At 40.2% G+C, this 16,040-nt stretch overlaps 1 protein-coding gene across 3 annotated transcripts in view; it reads right to left on the bottom strand.

The window, feature by feature from the left end:
* IDO2 (indoleamine 2,3-dioxygenase 2) overlaps positions 1-12,729 on the bottom strand; it is a 64,439-nt gene extending 51,710 nt beyond the window's left edge. Inside the window, exon 1 of one of the 3 annotated variants that reach the window (XM_020876295.2) lies at positions 12,461-12,729. In XM_020876295.2, the coding sequence (XP_020731954.2) occupies positions 12,461-12,559 (99 nt within the window). In that variant the 5' untranslated portion in view covers positions 12,560-12,729. Of the gene's footprint in view, positions 1-12,437 lie in introns of all 3 variants that reach the window. The other 2 variants (XM_020876294.2, XM_070459720.1) reach the window with 2 other exon arrangements.
* Between the last annotated feature and the right edge of the window lie 3,311 nt (positions 12,730-16,040).

Genomic DNA, 16,040 nt, shown 5'->3' with positions numbered 1-16,040 from the left:
TATTGGACTGAGTAGAATTTGAAAGAGATGACTTTTAGGGAAATAAAAGACTGGAAAAATGGAAAGAGGCTGGTGTGACATAGCTGCCAAGTAAAGAGGAGACAGAAATATTAGATGACTTTGAAGAGATGGGTAGGCAGCATGAGTGGCCTCCGAGGCTACACCAAAGTATTGGATTTTTTTCTAAAGAGAAGAGTTATGTGGTTTGATTTTTTTAATTTAAGGCTTACTCTGATTGCCATGCAGGAGTGTGTTATAGTTGGGCAAGAGGGGAAATAAAGACAGTTTACAAAGCAACAGTCCAGGAAGAAATGGTGGTGGATTGCACTAGGGTGAAAAAGAAAAAGGTGGGCAGCTAAGAGATAGATTTCAGAGACAGGGATGAATTCATTCATTATCACAGGAGTCATTAGAGAATAATAAAGATTACTGCAAGACTCAATTACAAAATAGGTAGTTAAGGGTAACACAGGTCTAGAACAAAGTGAACACTGACTAAATAATAGTTCAGTTCGATCACTCAACTACTATAAAATAACTATATATTATAAAGGGGTTATTGTAGGAACTAAAAAATATTCCATTCTTAATGAAGTATAGAAGAATGATATCAATAAATTTTGCTAATACTTTTGAAAATCTGAATTGAAACTCTGATTGAAAACCTGAATTGGAACCCCAATAAAAAAAAAACAAAAACTTTTGTTTTTTCTCCTAGAAGTATTAAATCTAAATAGACCAAAAGCATAGAGGAAATGAAAAATATAATTAAAAACTTATCACCTAAAATCTGTCCTTTCTTGAGAATTATGATATATTATCTGTTCCAGAGCATAGATGAAGATGAGAAAGCAATTAATGCAATTGTGAAGATAACAGACCCTCAGGACTAACCCCTGAAACAGTAACACTACTGTGGTGTATGAATACAAAAAGGTAATTCTTAAATAAAATATTATCAAACTGAATTCATTAGTATAAAAGACCAACCCATGTTTGGCATTACTGTGAGTGTATTTTGACATTGAAATGTTGTTGTTTGGTTGTCTTTTTGTTGCTAAGACGTATCCAACTCTTTTGCGGCCCCATGAACTGGAGCCCACCAAATTCCTTTGTCTGTGGTATTTCCCAGGCAAGAAGACTAGAGTGGGGTATCATTTCTTCTTCCACGGATCTCCCCCACCCAGGGACTGAAGCTGCGTCTCCTGCATTGCAGGCGGATTCTTTACCACGGAGCTGCCAGGGAGGCCCCTGGAAAGTTGTTATGAAACATTGAATCAGAAAGGCCAAGAAAAAGTACAGAAAAGGTTTAGAAAGAATATTTTGATAAGTTGTTTGAGGGCATGCCAAAGCAACAATGTGCTGTGCTGAGTTGCTCAGTCACATCCGACTATTTGCAATCCCATAGACTGCAGCCCACCAGGCTCCTCTGGCCATGCGGATTCTCCAGGCAAGAATACTGGAGTGGGCTGCCATTCCCTTCTCCAGGGGATCTTCCCAACCCAGGGATCAAATCTAGGTCTCACACACTGCAGGTGGATTCTTTACCATCTGTGTTACCAGGGAAGCCCCAAAGTAACAATAAATGGATGTTAAAATGCCCTCCAAGGTGGAACTTGGCAATGATAAATTTTCTTTTTTTCTTTCTGTTTCGTTTTGCTTGTCTTCTTCCCTGGAGGATATAAACAGATTTGGGACTGAGGTTCTGTAGCTTTGGACAGCAGCTGCTACAGAGAAGGGTTCACCATCTCTGCCCACCTGTCTCCATTTGGAATAAGAGCTCAGGCGTTTCTATGATGAAGATTGGACAAGCGTTAAAAACTTTCATTGATGACAAATTGATTTATCCACCTAGGGGAACTACATCTTTTGTTCTGGTCTCATCCTCTATCAAAATTGTTTTCTAGGCTGGGAGCAGAGAGTTCACATTAATTCACATCTGTAAACTAAGTGTTCTGAAACATTAAAAGCAGTGCAAAATTATGCAGTGGACTGAAATGATAAAACAATTCCACCAAAAAAAAAAATTGAAGAAATAGTGAATGAGGGGAGGTACATTATTCTGACACCAGAGAGAGTGACATGTCTTTTGAGAAACCTGTATGCAGGTCAGGAAGCAACAGTTAGAACTGGACATGGAACAACAGACTGGTTCCAAATAGGAAAAGGAGTACGTCAAGGCTGTATATTGTCACCCTGCTTATTTAACTTATATGCAGAGTACATCATGAGAAATGCTGGGCTGGAGGAAGCACAAGCTGGAATCAAGATTGCCAGGAGAAATATCAATAACCTCAGATATGCAGATGACACTAGTCTTATGGAAGAAAGTGAAGAGGAACTAAAAAGCCTCTTGATGAAAGTGAAGGAGGAGAGTGAAAAAGCTGGCTTAAAGCTCAACATTCAGAAAACTAAGATCATGGCATCTGGTCCCATCACTTCATGAGAAATAGATGGGGAAACAGGGGAAACAGTGACAGACTTTATATTTTTGGGTTCCAAAATCACTGCAGATGGTGATTGCAGCCATGGAATTAAAAGACACTTACTCCTTGGAAGGAAAGTTATGACCAACCTGGATAGCATATTTAAAAGCAGAGACATTACTTTGCCAACAAAGGTCCTTCTAGTTAAGGCTATGGTTTTTTGAGTAGTCATGTATGGATGCGAGAGTTGGACTATAAAGAAAGCTGAGCACCAAAAAATTGATGCTTTTGAACTGTGGTGTTGGAGAAGACTCTTGAGAGTCCCTTGGACTGCAAGGAGATCCAGCCAGTCCATCCTAAAGGAGATCAGTCCTGGGTGTTCATTGGAAGGACTGATGTTGAAGCTGAAACTTCAATTCTTTGCCCACCTCATGAGAAGAGTTGACTCATAGGAAAAGACTCCGATGCTGGGAAGGATTGGGGGCAGATGGAGAAGGGGACGACAGAGGATGAGATGGCTGGATGGCATCACCACCTAGATGGACATGGGTTTGGGTAAACTCCGGGAGTTCGTGATGGACAGGGAGGCCTGGCGTGCTGCGGTTCATGGGGGTGCAAATAGTCGGACCTGAATGAGAGACTGAACTGAACTGAACTGAGAGAATGAATGCCCGGAGGTTAGAATGAAGAATGGGGAAGCATTCTAAGCAAACGTCTTCAAAATAACAAGTGATTTTACAAATATAATCCTCATGATTACAAATTAATTTTAGGAACAAGATAAGCAATTTTTGTGGGAGTGACTTGGTTTGAATTAAACGTTTAGAAGTTTCATATTTTGGTTTTATTTATAGAGGGAACATTAAAATTAACCAAAATGTCTAATGCCATTAAATTGCAATGTTTTATCATGCAAATAGGATTTAATGAAACCATTAAAATTATATTGTTTAGACTGATTTATTTTAGGCAGTTTTATTTCATAGCATTGAGTTAAAAACACACAGTGCAGGTTTAGATATGCAATAGAATTACAACTTTGCAGCTTTGCAAACACATAGACACACATATATACACAGACAAATACATAGCCAAACATACACACCCTTAGATAAATTATCCCCAGATACCTAAGGTATATTGATTTTATGGTAGAGTTGTGAATAATCAATTTCCTACTTTTAAGAATCTTCCAGTGTGAACTTGATATGAATTTATTAAGTTGGTAACAAAATAGTAACATTTAGATTTTTTTTCATAAAAAATCTTGTCACTAACAATGTGCCACTGAATTTTAGTAGTCTCCTAATTTGTAAAGATTAATAATAAAATACATATTCAATAAAAGGAGTTTGTGGTAAGATTTCAAGCAGAGGATGGTCAATTTATAGTACACACTAACCTGATATTATATATAATTGAAAGAATTTTTTAAACAATAGTGGGGTCTTAAGTTGTGATTAAAAGCATTTAAGAGATAATTATGGTAATTATATGCTTCAAAATCAAATTAGGACATAATTTGATAAATATTGACATAATGATGGTATGAAATGTGATAAGATATTCCCTCTCAAATTGGTCATGATTTAGAAAATCTATATTATATAGAAATAACTTATCCTGTTGTCAACAGGACCTGGAGCTGGGCCTGGCTTAGTCTTTAGTTTCAAACTGAAATCACAGAGTATCAGAATTATGAGGGGTTTTCTTAATTTGATCCTCCTCATATGCCCATAACATGTTATCCTCACACAAGTAAAGTAGGTAAAAAGATAGCAAATATGACTTGCTGATTTTAAAACTAGTAAGAAATTTACCTAGATTTCAAATTCAAATCAATATGACTATTATAGTGTTGTCGGTGCTGTTAACCAGAATTTGTAATGTTAATTATCTACTGTTTCTCAACTAGAGGAACGTATAAAATTGCCTTTAAGGAATAATTTTCATGAATCCCAGAGAATAATTTCCCAAAGATTCAAAGACCTGGGTCAGAAAAAAGAAAGAAACTAAAATCTTTTTTACGGGAAATGTTTTTCCATTGCAAATTATCTCTGTGATATAAAACATTTCTTTCTATATAGTCAGAGATTAAAAACACAACACTAAACATCTCAGCATTTATGCATCCTTAGGAGCATATCTTTACTCCTCTTCTATCTCCCTACTCCACAACCCACAGTTTCAGAAACATGATTCTAGATTATCCTTTTAGATTTATACAGGTCAATATTGGAAAAAAAAAAAAAAAAAAACCAACTAAAAAATGAGTGGAAGACCTAAACAGACATTTCTCCAAAGAAGACATACAGTTGGCCAACAAAAACATGAAAAGATGTACATTGCTTATTATGAGAAATGCGAACAACTACAATGATGTATCACCTCACACTGGTCAGAATGACCATCATCAAAAAATCTGCAAACAATAAATGCTGGAGAACATCTGGAGAAGAGGGAGCCCTCTTGCACTGTTGGTGGAAATGTAAACTGATACTGTCAATATGCAGAACCATATGGAGGTTCCTTAAAAAACTAGGAATAAAACAACTGTAATCCAATCAATTACAGTTGATTGCTGATCCAGCAATCCCATTACTCAACATATACCCTGAGAAAATCATAATTCAAAAAGGCATATGTACCCCAATGTTCGTTGCAGCACTATTTACAATAGCCAGGACATGGAACCAGCCTAGATGTCCATTGACAGATGAATGGATAAAGAAGTTTTGGTACATATATTCAATGGAATATTATCAGCCATAAAAAGGAACAAATATGAGTCAGTAGAACTGACATGCAAGAATACAGAATCTATTATACAGAGTGAAGTAAGTCAGGAAAACAAATATAGTATATTAACATGTATATATGGAATCTAGAAAAATGGTACTGATGAACTTATTTGCAGGGAAGGAATAGAGATACAGATGCAGAGAATGGACTTATGGACACAGCAGGGGAAAGAGAGGATGGGACAAATTGAGAAAGTACGACTGACATACATATATTACTATGTGTAAAACAGATAGCTAGTGGAAACTGCTCTATAGCACAGGGTGCCTAACCCAGTGTTCCATGATGACCTAGAGGGGCGAGATGGGGGCATGCGAGGGAAGCTCTAAAGGAATGGGATGTATATGCATATACATACATATATATATATATATATATATATATATAAAATTCATATGTATATATGTGCATATATATGGCTAATTTGCATTTTTGTACTGCAGAAACTAACACAACATTGCAATGCAATTATATTCCAATACAATATTTATACAGGACAGTTCAGTTCAGTAGTTCAGTCATGTCCCCATGCGACCCCATGGACTGCAGCACCCCAGGCCTCCCTGTCCATCACCAACTCCCAGAGTTTACCCAAACTCATGTCTATTGAGTCGGTGATGCTATCTAACCATCTCATCCTCTGTCATCCCCTTCTCCTCCTGCCTTCAATCTTTCCCAACATCAGGGTCTTTTCAAATGAGTCAGCTCTTCGCATCAGGTGGCCAAAATATTGTAGTTTCAGCTTTAACATCAGTCCTTCCAATGAACACCAGGACTGAGCTCCTTTAGGATGGATTGGCTGGATCTCCCTGCAGTCCAAGGGACTCTCAAGAGTCTTCTCCAACACCACAGTTCAAAAGCATCAATTCTTTGGCACTCAGCTTTCTTTATAGTCCAACTCTCACATCCATACATGACTACTCGAAAAACCATAGACTTGACTAAACAGACCTTCGTTGACAAAGTAATGTCTCTGCTTTTTAATGTGTTGTCTAGGTTGATCATAACTTTCCTTCCAAGGAATAAGTGTCTTTTAATTTCATGGCTGCAATCACCATCTGCAGTGATTTTGGAGCCCCCCAAATATAAAGTCAGCCATTGTTTCCCCTGCTTTTTCAATGATCCAATAGATGTTAGCAATTTGATCTCTGTTTCCTCTGCCTTTTTTAAAACCAGCTTGAACATCTGGAAGTTCATGGTTCACATGTTGCTGAGGCCTGGCTTGGAGAATTTTGAGCATTACTTTACTAGCGTGTGAGATGAGTGCAATTGTGTGGTAGTCTGAGCATCTTTTGGCATTGCCTTTCTTTGGAATTGGAATGAAAACTGACCTTTTCCAGTCCTGTGGCCACTGCCGAGTTTTCCAAATTTGCTGACATGCAGACTGCTTTCCCATATAACTGGTCATGCATTTACTGTGCTCACATTTGAAAAACAAGGCTGGACTTTGAGCTCATGTGGGCTAGCTTAGCTGTCTACCCTTTGCTCATAAGGTGTTTTCTCATATTCCAGCTTTTCTCTGACCTTAAAGCTACAATTTTCAGCAGAGGCTGTGAATATTCTGCATTTTTCAGCACTTTGAGATCATAGAGTGGTGAACACGAGTTAATAATATGCTGATAAGACCGGTCGGTATTTAACAGTCCCTTCGCGCTTCCTTGTTCCTTTCGTGTTTTGCACCCTCAGCTTTTGTTGCCCTTGACCCTCCTGTCTGATCAGGGGTCCTCTGGGGATCTCAGGGCAAAACAAAGCTTTGGGGCTTCCCTGGTGGCTCAGTGGTGAAGAATCCAACCTGCCAATGCGGGAGACGTGGGTTCAATCCTTGGTCTGGGAAGATCCCACATGCCGTGACACAGCTAAGCCTGTGTTCCACAACTGCTGCGCCTGGGCTCTAGATGCTGCGGGCTGCAACTGCTGAAGCCTGAGCGCCCTAGAGCCTGTGTTCCACAACAAGAGCGGCCGCCACAAGGAGAAACCCACGTGCCACAGCTAAAGAAAAGCTCTGAGAGCAGTGAAGACTCACCGCAGCCAAAAAAAAAAAAAAAAAAAAAGATCAATAATTATTAAAAAAAAAAGAAAATTAACAAGGCTTTGGTTTCCATTGCCAGGATCTCCCTTTCTCTAACTGTTCATCTTTCTGCCTCACTTCCTATAGTGAGCCGAACGGCTTGTGCCCACCACTTTCTCCCCAAAAGACGTGTCCGCTTGGAAACTGTGAATGTGACCTTAATTGGAAATGGGTCTCTGCTGATACCATTTAGCTAGTCACCACAAGATAAGAACACCGTGGATTAGCATGGTTGTGATGATGTGTGCTAAGTCGCTTCAGTTGTGTCTGACTCTTGCGACGCTGTGGATGGTAGCCCACCAGGCTCCTCTGTCCATGAGATTCTTCAGGTGAGAACATTGGAGTGTGCAGACTGCCATGCCCTCCTCCAGGGGATCTTCCAGACCCAGGGGATCAAACCCACGTCTCTTGTGTCTCCTGCATTGGCAGGCAGGTTCTTTACCACTAACGCCACCTGGGAAGCCTGGATGTGATGACATGTGCCCTTATAAGGGAAGACAGAGAGAGAGGGAGGAAGATTGCAGAGCAGATAAGAAGGCCATGTGAAGATGGAGCAGAGAGTGGAGTCCTTCTGCTGGGAGCAAGGATGCCAGGAGCCACAGGAAGGTGGAAGAAGCCAAGAAGGATTCTCCCGAGAGACTTTGCAGGGGGAGGAGTGTGCTGCCAACACCCTGATTCCAGAATTCTTCCCCCCAGAAGTCTAAGAAAGTACATTTCTCTTGCTTTAAGCCACCAACATATTTTTGGTAATTTTGACACCAGCCCTAGGAAATTAATTCACTTCCAGAGCCTCATTTTGACTGAGAGTAGCAGATATGTAATTTCCCTGATGCATGATTTGTCATCCTTTCTTAGATCACTCAGCTCAGCTCTCCCCATGTTGTCTTAAGCTTTTCTACAGCTTCGGTACCCTGAGGGTGAAAAACTCTGAGCGGTTTCATTGTTTCGGATTCCAGTTTCTAGGACCATCTTGGCCGCTTTTTCCCCATTTTTATCCGCGTTGTCCAACCACTTCCCCATCGGCTTGTGGGCTTGCCTCACCTTTTTCTTAGTTTCTTAACTTTGGCATGGAAATCCACATCCTGTCCAGCCTTCCCCACCTCCAAACTCACCTTTCTTTATTAATCTACAGTCAGTGTTCTGAAATCTGATCTCTTTGGGTGTATCTCTGCAATATAGTAGATGTGTTAATAATAATATATCTATTGGTAATATATATGGCTATATAGTATGTAATAAGCCATGTATATGTATGTAATATAATATGTAATAAATAAAATAAAGCATGGACATGTGTTTGAGCAAGCTTCGGGAATTGGTGATGGACAGGGAAGCCTGGCAAGCTGCAATCCATAGGGTGACAAAGAGTCGGACCTAACTGAGCGACTGAACTAAACTAAATACAACCATCATTGCCTCAAATCTCATTTGACATGGTCAGGCATATAGCTCAGATACTAGCAGATATGGTAGCTTTTTCTCAAGGAAATATTAGATTTCTTCCTACCTCTACTTTCCATTTGAAAACTATAGTCTCCTGTGTTAATTATTTTTCTACTCTTCCTTCAGAACAGCTGGAGTCCAGTGCTTCTCACAAGTGCTTTAAATTTTTACGGGAGAGTATATGTATATTTATTTTTCCTAAGAGACCCAGGTTTGGTCCCTGGGTGGGGAAGACCCCTGGAGAAGGGCAGGGCAACCCACTCCAGTGCTCTTGCCTGGAGATTGCCATGGACAGAGGAGCCTGGTGGGCTGCAGTCCATGGGGCCTCAAAGAGTCGGACACGACTGAAGTGACTTAGTATGCACACAAGCCCGTCTCACTGTCTCTCACACTTAGGAACATGTTTCTTTCCAAAAACAACCTTCAAAAACCCTCATTGCTCATGTGAACCTCCACTGTCTTTTGTAGATTCTGTCAAGTACTGACCTAGTTAGCCTAGATGTTCCGATTTCACTCCTGGCTGGGTTTCTGGCATCAGTATTTATTTAGGCTCCCCAGCTAATTTTGGTACACAATCTGGGAACCCCTGTCAGAACCTTGCCTGCACTTAACTTTCTGCTAGGGATACAGTCACATGCCAGTGCATAAGTCGTTTACCAGATGTGTGAAATCCAAATTCCTGAGCCTGACTTTTGAGTTCTCTTGGTCCCACCCCAATCTAATCTGCTCTATCATCTATCTTGGTCCTTCCTTTTCTGGCCCAGCTGATTTGCTTATATTCTTTAAAGAAAAATTTCTCCCCACCCATCCACCCAAACACAGGCACGCACAGATTACATGAATGGCAAGCGATTTGGGGGGCTTCCCTGTGGTACTAAAAGAGACACATTTTCCTCACTGAAATGTTAGACCCTGCAGATGTTTGAGAGTTTATAGAAACAGTAGGGTAGTGTATGTTAAACCAAGTCAGGCCTTTCCTGCAGAGCCAGAATGATTGCTTGTTCATTAGTTTGACTGTGCTTTCTTCTCTGTGCTTTCTTCTCTTTGTTATTGATAAAAATCAGAACCATTTCTTGTATTTATTAGCTTAACATAAAAATGCTATTAGAAATTCCACATAGATGGGTCCAATATCCATAAAATCATTGGAGCATAATGTGATATTTACTACCTGTGGTACATAATTATACTCACATGCTCTAAGTATTTGTGGTAAACAACCAAGCTTGCTGGAAGGGCATCTTTGGTCTGACTGACATAACGGAATAGCCACCCCATCACTTCCCTAAAAGCAAACAAAACCCTTAGCAAAACCAGGCTGATGTTTCTCAGTTTGTGATCTGTTGTGACACCACTGCTATTTGATGATGGGTGAAGATCACACCATGGGTGGTGGGTGATCTTCTGATTAGTTGAGTAACCTGAGACAGATTTTGGTGTCAACAGTCTTCCCCTACCTCTTCCCAGAAAGGGAGGTGTTTAGGAGGGAACACTAAAACTGAAACAAAGACTTGCAATCTTCAGAACTCTGGCAAATGACTGTGAGAACAGATCCAGTTTGCCAGGAAATTTCTATCTGAGGTCCAGAATGGAAATTTCCTCTAAGACGCATGCATGAGCCAGACCACAGGGCAGATGGGCTCTTGTATTGTCTCAGAAAGTCACAACCACTTGGTGTTGTTATTGTTTCTCACCTGGTTTTCTTATTTATAAGAAAGGAAACAACAAGGAAGGGAACACAATCATGGTGGCCCCACCCAGTGTTCATACACAAAATGTTATCGAAAAACCCGAAAAATCTTTTCGGCCAACCCAATAATTTTAATACTATTTTTCTCAGCTCAGTGTATATATTTAATCCCAATAAGAGAGTGTTGGCCTGTAGATTGACTCTTTCTTGTGAATTAGAGATGATCTGAATATGCCTGAATCAAGTTGTATACACAGAATGAAATTTTGAATAAGCTCTGGACTGAGGGTCAGGAAAATTGGCTTCTAGTCTTCCACTGGATTTATGAAAGTGCTTCTGTGCTCCATAGCAGTCCAGTACGCGTGGGGCTAAATCTCTTTCAGTGCCTGTGAAAACTGAGGGTCAGGCAATGCTGATGATTCATTCTAGGTCACAAGAGTTAGTAAGTAAAACTTTGGATGACTCAAGTATTCTGCTGTGTTCAGGACTTTCCTGACTCAGCATAGAAAATCCTGCATCTTGGAATCCCCTTTGGCCTCTAGCAAATGGACATTCTTTGTCACCCTACTGGCAGGGTCAGAGAATACGGTCCAGTGTTCTGGGCCACAATGGTCTTCTGTTATAACACCCTGGAGTCATTACTGTTAATGCTCAAGTTTCTTGCAGATCTGTGACTTGATTTCAAAATTAACAGCTCTACAGAGCAGCACTGGGGATCAGCAAATAGATCCTATCTTCATCTGTATTCCTCTATCAAACTCAGAAGTAGGAATTCCATAAAAGTTCATTAAATTCTAGGTCAATCATTAATCACAATTAAATCACCAATTAGGTCCATAGAAGGGAAAATTGAATCTAATTAATGATTGCAGTGATTGTAACATTGGATCTCTAGATTTTTAGCTGAGTAGTCTTGGCCCTTATTTATAACATAGTAGAAAAAAAGAAATCAAGAGTCCTGAGTACTACTTCTGCTTTTTCCAGTAATATGACTTTGGGCAAGCCACTTCTGAGAACTCTTGCAGTTTTAACATTTTCGATCTCAACCACATTCAAAGATTAAACAGTGTTGAAAAGGAACTGCATTAAGAACAATCAAGAAATAGTTGCAGTTTGTTCTCAAAGGTTGTTTCCTCTTCACAGCAATATCTGTGAACATCTAATCCCTCCTACTATCCTTAAGCACACCTGAGGTCCACTGTGTTCTCTTTTCTCTACCTCTAGTCAGGCAAGATAAGCTGAATTTCTTGCTTCAGTGCTTAGTCACTTGGTCGTGTCTGACTCTGTGTGACCCCATGAACTGGGGTAGCCCACCAGGCTCCTCTGTCCACTGGACTCTCCAGGCAAGGATACTGGAGGGATAGCCATTCCCTTCTCCAGGGGATCTTCCAGACCCAGGGATCATATAATTGATCTTTATCTAATTCTCCCTTTCTCTTTTTGATAACTGCACATTTGCTCACAAATTCAGTGGAATGATCAGCAATCCATTTAAAAAACAAACAAACAAAAAACCTGACATTAAAACATTTCACTTGCTTTCTCCCTGTGGCAGCTGTCACTTGCCTTTGCTGGTAATCACCCTGTGCCTCATTTGTATTGTTGGTAAAGAATCCGCCTGCGATGTAGGAGACCCTGGTTCAATCCCTGAGTCAGGAAGACCCACTGGAGAAGGGAAAGGCTGCCCATTCCACTACTCTTGGGTTTCCCTGGTGGCTCAGCTGGTAAAGAATCCACCTGCATTGTGGGAGACCTGGGTTTGATCCCTGGGTTGGGAAGATCCCCCAGAAAAGGGATAGGCTACCCACTCCAGTATTCTGGCCTAGAGAATTCCATGGGCTGTATAGTCCATGGGGTCACAAAGAGTCGGACACGACTGAGCGACTTGCACTTATTTGAATTATCCATCCCACATCACAGATTTGGCATTTATGTTGCATATCTCTTAATGACTATACCATTCAACAAACAAACACACAAATGTGCATCTCAAGAAAACTATACTGACCTGCTCTAAGACCCTAGCCTTACCAGAGGATTTGGGAGAAGAAAGCCATAATCTTCAGAAATGTGAAATCTTCCTAAAGTCAAGAATGGTGCTGTCTTCAAATTCTGGCTTTGAGGCTCCATAATGTTGTTTGAAGTATCTGTGCCGAGACTGCTACCAAAGAGACAACTGCTCCAAATATGTCAAAGACACAGGGAGCTTCAGAATAACATCTCTTCCTCACAGTTAGCTGTCCGGTTGTCTCAGGAATAAGGGAGTACCTTGCTCTGAGGCTGAATTCCGCACTACCATGGACTTTCTCTGGCACAAAGCTGAGTAAACAGTTAAAGACTGCTGGTTAAAACAAACTGCAAACAAAACCACGTCTCACACACACACACACACACACACACACACACACACACACATTTCTTTTCATACATGTGAATACAAGAAGGTTGATTTTAAACCCAGAGACAAATCAGCTCTTCTTTAGAAAAAGGGAAATAAACAAGAGTTTTTGTTGATCCCAAACACTCTGACAGAACCTGGTCCCTGAGGAACTTTGACAACTGGGTCTTGGGCATAAACTATTAAAACTAGAAGTTAGTTGCTTTCAGACAGACGTGTCAGTGACTGCTATGAGTAGAGTGGGGGCAAGGACTGTAGGCACATCAGAGCCTCTGAAGGGTTCTGTGTGTAGTTTGAACAGCATGTTCCAAGATTATAATTACTTTGAGTGACATTAAGAAATACTGTTTAAATTTTTAAAAATTCAATGACACTCAGAGAATATATATTTCGTGAAGTTTGACAAACGAGGTAGCAGATATTAACAAATTCAAGAAAAACCTAATGTATCATTTGTTTAACCCTCTATGTTTATTAAACATATTTTGAAAATCAACCTCTAAAATGGGTGACTTTACCTATGAACCAGGCACTACCAGATCTACTTTACAGATTAGTAAACTGAAGTACACACATGTAAATAACCCTGTCCATTGCCTCTCCACTAATTATGAACTAAAGCTGAGGTATCTTTATCTCCAAGCTATTTCTCTGTTCCTTTGATCAGGCTGCAAGGCTGTCTGTTAAAGGTGTCATGATGGTTTGAATTCACTGAACCCTGGAGGCCAGTGTTAAGTGCCAGATGCACTGTGAAAATTTCAAAGATTTTAACTTTTTGGCCCAGCTGGACCCTGAACTTAGGTCACCAGGTTGTCAACAAACTTATTTGGAGGCTGACTTGTCCTTACACATCTTTTCCTCCCTCCGTTTCTCTAAGATAAGTCCAAAAGCTGAGAGTAGAAAGTGCTCTGATAAATCATGTAACAATTCCCACAGAGGGTTCAAATTTTGAAGGTAGCATGCAAAAGTAGCCGAAATTGATTTATGGTTCATTAGACCCTAAGAGTCATTCTCAACTATCCACGTCTAGGACTTCCCTGGTGGTGCAGTGGATTAAGCGTCTGCCTGCCAATACTGGGGACATGGGTTTGATCCCTGGTCCGGGAAGATTCCACGTGTCTCAGAGCACTTAAGCCCGTGAGCCACAACTATTGAGCCTGAGTGCTGCAATTACTGAAGCCTGCATACCCGACAGCCTGTGCTCTGGAATGAGAGAAGCATCTGCAATGAGCAGCCTGCACACCACAGCAAAGAGGAGCTCCTGCTGGCAGCAATTAGAGAAAGCCCACAAGCAGCAATGAAGACCCAGCACAGTAAAAAAAAAAAAAAAAATTAGATGAATAAATAATTTTTAAAAACTATCCACTTCCTCTTAGACCAATGTCCAACCAGTTTTGAAGATCAGTTTCTTATGCCTCCTAAATGCAATTTGTCAAATTATATATGTTGAATGATCTTTTTTGTTCTTTCGTTCAATCTCAGATTAAAAAGAAGGGGCAGGTTTTTGTTTGTTTGTTTTTTATGCTGGTCTAGCTATTTTTCATCCATTCTCTCTGCATTCTCATAAGAATTTATTGTAACATTATTAAAGCTTGGCATAAAAATACCCAAAGTGAAAAGAACATTATAGAATACCTAATCTAATTCAAACTCTCAGGAAACATAAGAAAATCCTGAGGTTGGTGCGAGGGAAGTGACTTAGCAAAGGTCATTTTGATGGGGTTGCCATCAGAATTGGTCTAGAATTTGGATTTGTTGCCTCTCAGCCCAGAATTTTCCACTCTGCCCAATTGCCAGGCCTCCCTGAGTGGGAATTTCTATCTCATCTCTTATTAGCTTATGTGGCTATTTTAACAAGTGACTTAAAATTCCAAGCTTCTGTTTCTACATCTGCAGGAAATAGTAATGTTTACCTCAGTGGATAAATGAGGAATATTAAGTGAAGGACTTATCAGATAGGTAACAGTAAATGCTATTTTCCTTATGTTCTCCCCCCTTTCTAGAAATACATTTTTATTTTATTTTATTTTTTCATTTATTTTTATTAGTTGGAGGCTAATTACTCTACAATATTGTAGTGGTTTCCGTCATATATTGACATGAATCAGCCATGGATTTACATGTATTCCCCATCCTGATTTCCCCTCCCACCTCCCTCTCCATCTGATCCCTCTGGGTCTTCCCAGTGCACCAGGCCCAAGCACTTGTCTCATGCATCCAGCCTGGGCTGGTGATCTGTTTCACCCTAGATAATATACATGTTTCGATGCTGTTCTCTTGAAACATCTCACCCTCATCTTCTCCCACTGAGTCCAAAAGTCTGTTTTGTACATCTGTGTCTCTTTTTCTGTTTTGTATATAGGGTTATTGTTACCATCTTTCTAAATTCCATATATATGTGTTAGTATACTGTACTGGTCTTTATCTTTCTGGCTTACTTCACTCTGTATAAGGGGCTCCAGTTTCATCCATCTCATTAGAACTGATTCAAATGAATTCTTTCTAATGGCTGAGTAATATTTCATGGTGTATATGTACCACAGCTTCCTTATCCGTGTGTCTGCTGATGGGCATCTAGGTTGCTTCCATGTCCTGGTTATTATAAACAGTGCTGTGATGAACATTGGGGTGCACGTGTCTCTTTCAGATCTGGTTTCCTCGGTGTGTATTCCCAGAAGTGGTACTGCTGGGTCATATGGCAGTTCTATTTCTAGTTTTTTAAGAAATATCCACACTGTTCTCCATAGTGGCTGTACTAGTTTGCATTCCCACCAACAGTGTAAGAGGGTTCCCTTTTCTCCACACCCTGTCCAGCATTTATTGCTTGTAGACCTTTGGATAGCAGCCATCCTGACTGGCGTGTAATGGTACCTCATTGTGGTTTTGATTTGCATAGAAATACATTTTTAATATGATATTTTTTTTTCTGGCTTTCTTCCCTCTCTTCCTGACTGGATCTTTTCTTTTTCCATCTCTGACTTCTTTTCCCACTTCAGACGAAAGTGTATAGATATTTGCAGTATTACTGTAACGACTTCCCACCTCGGTGTTCTTATGTATTTCTACCTGATCTTAACCATCAGTTCTATGTGCATGTACTTCAGTCTGCATGTTCAATCTTGACCTTTCTTACTTCGAAGGTGTAGGCCCATGGAACCTGTCGGTCACTGAGCATCTCAGGTTCTGCAGCAAAAATCATTAAGAACTCCTCAT

The sequence above is a fragment of the Odocoileus virginianus genome, chromosome 32, assembly GCF_023699985.2.
Source record: "Odocoileus virginianus isolate 20LAN1187 ecotype Illinois chromosome 32, Ovbor_1.2, whole genome shotgun sequence".
NCBI lineage: Eukaryota > Metazoa > Chordata > Mammalia > Artiodactyla > Cervidae > Odocoileus > Odocoileus virginianus.
The sequence above is the reverse complement of the archived record's forward strand: the minus strand, read 5'-3'. Positions and strand labels throughout refer to the sequence as shown.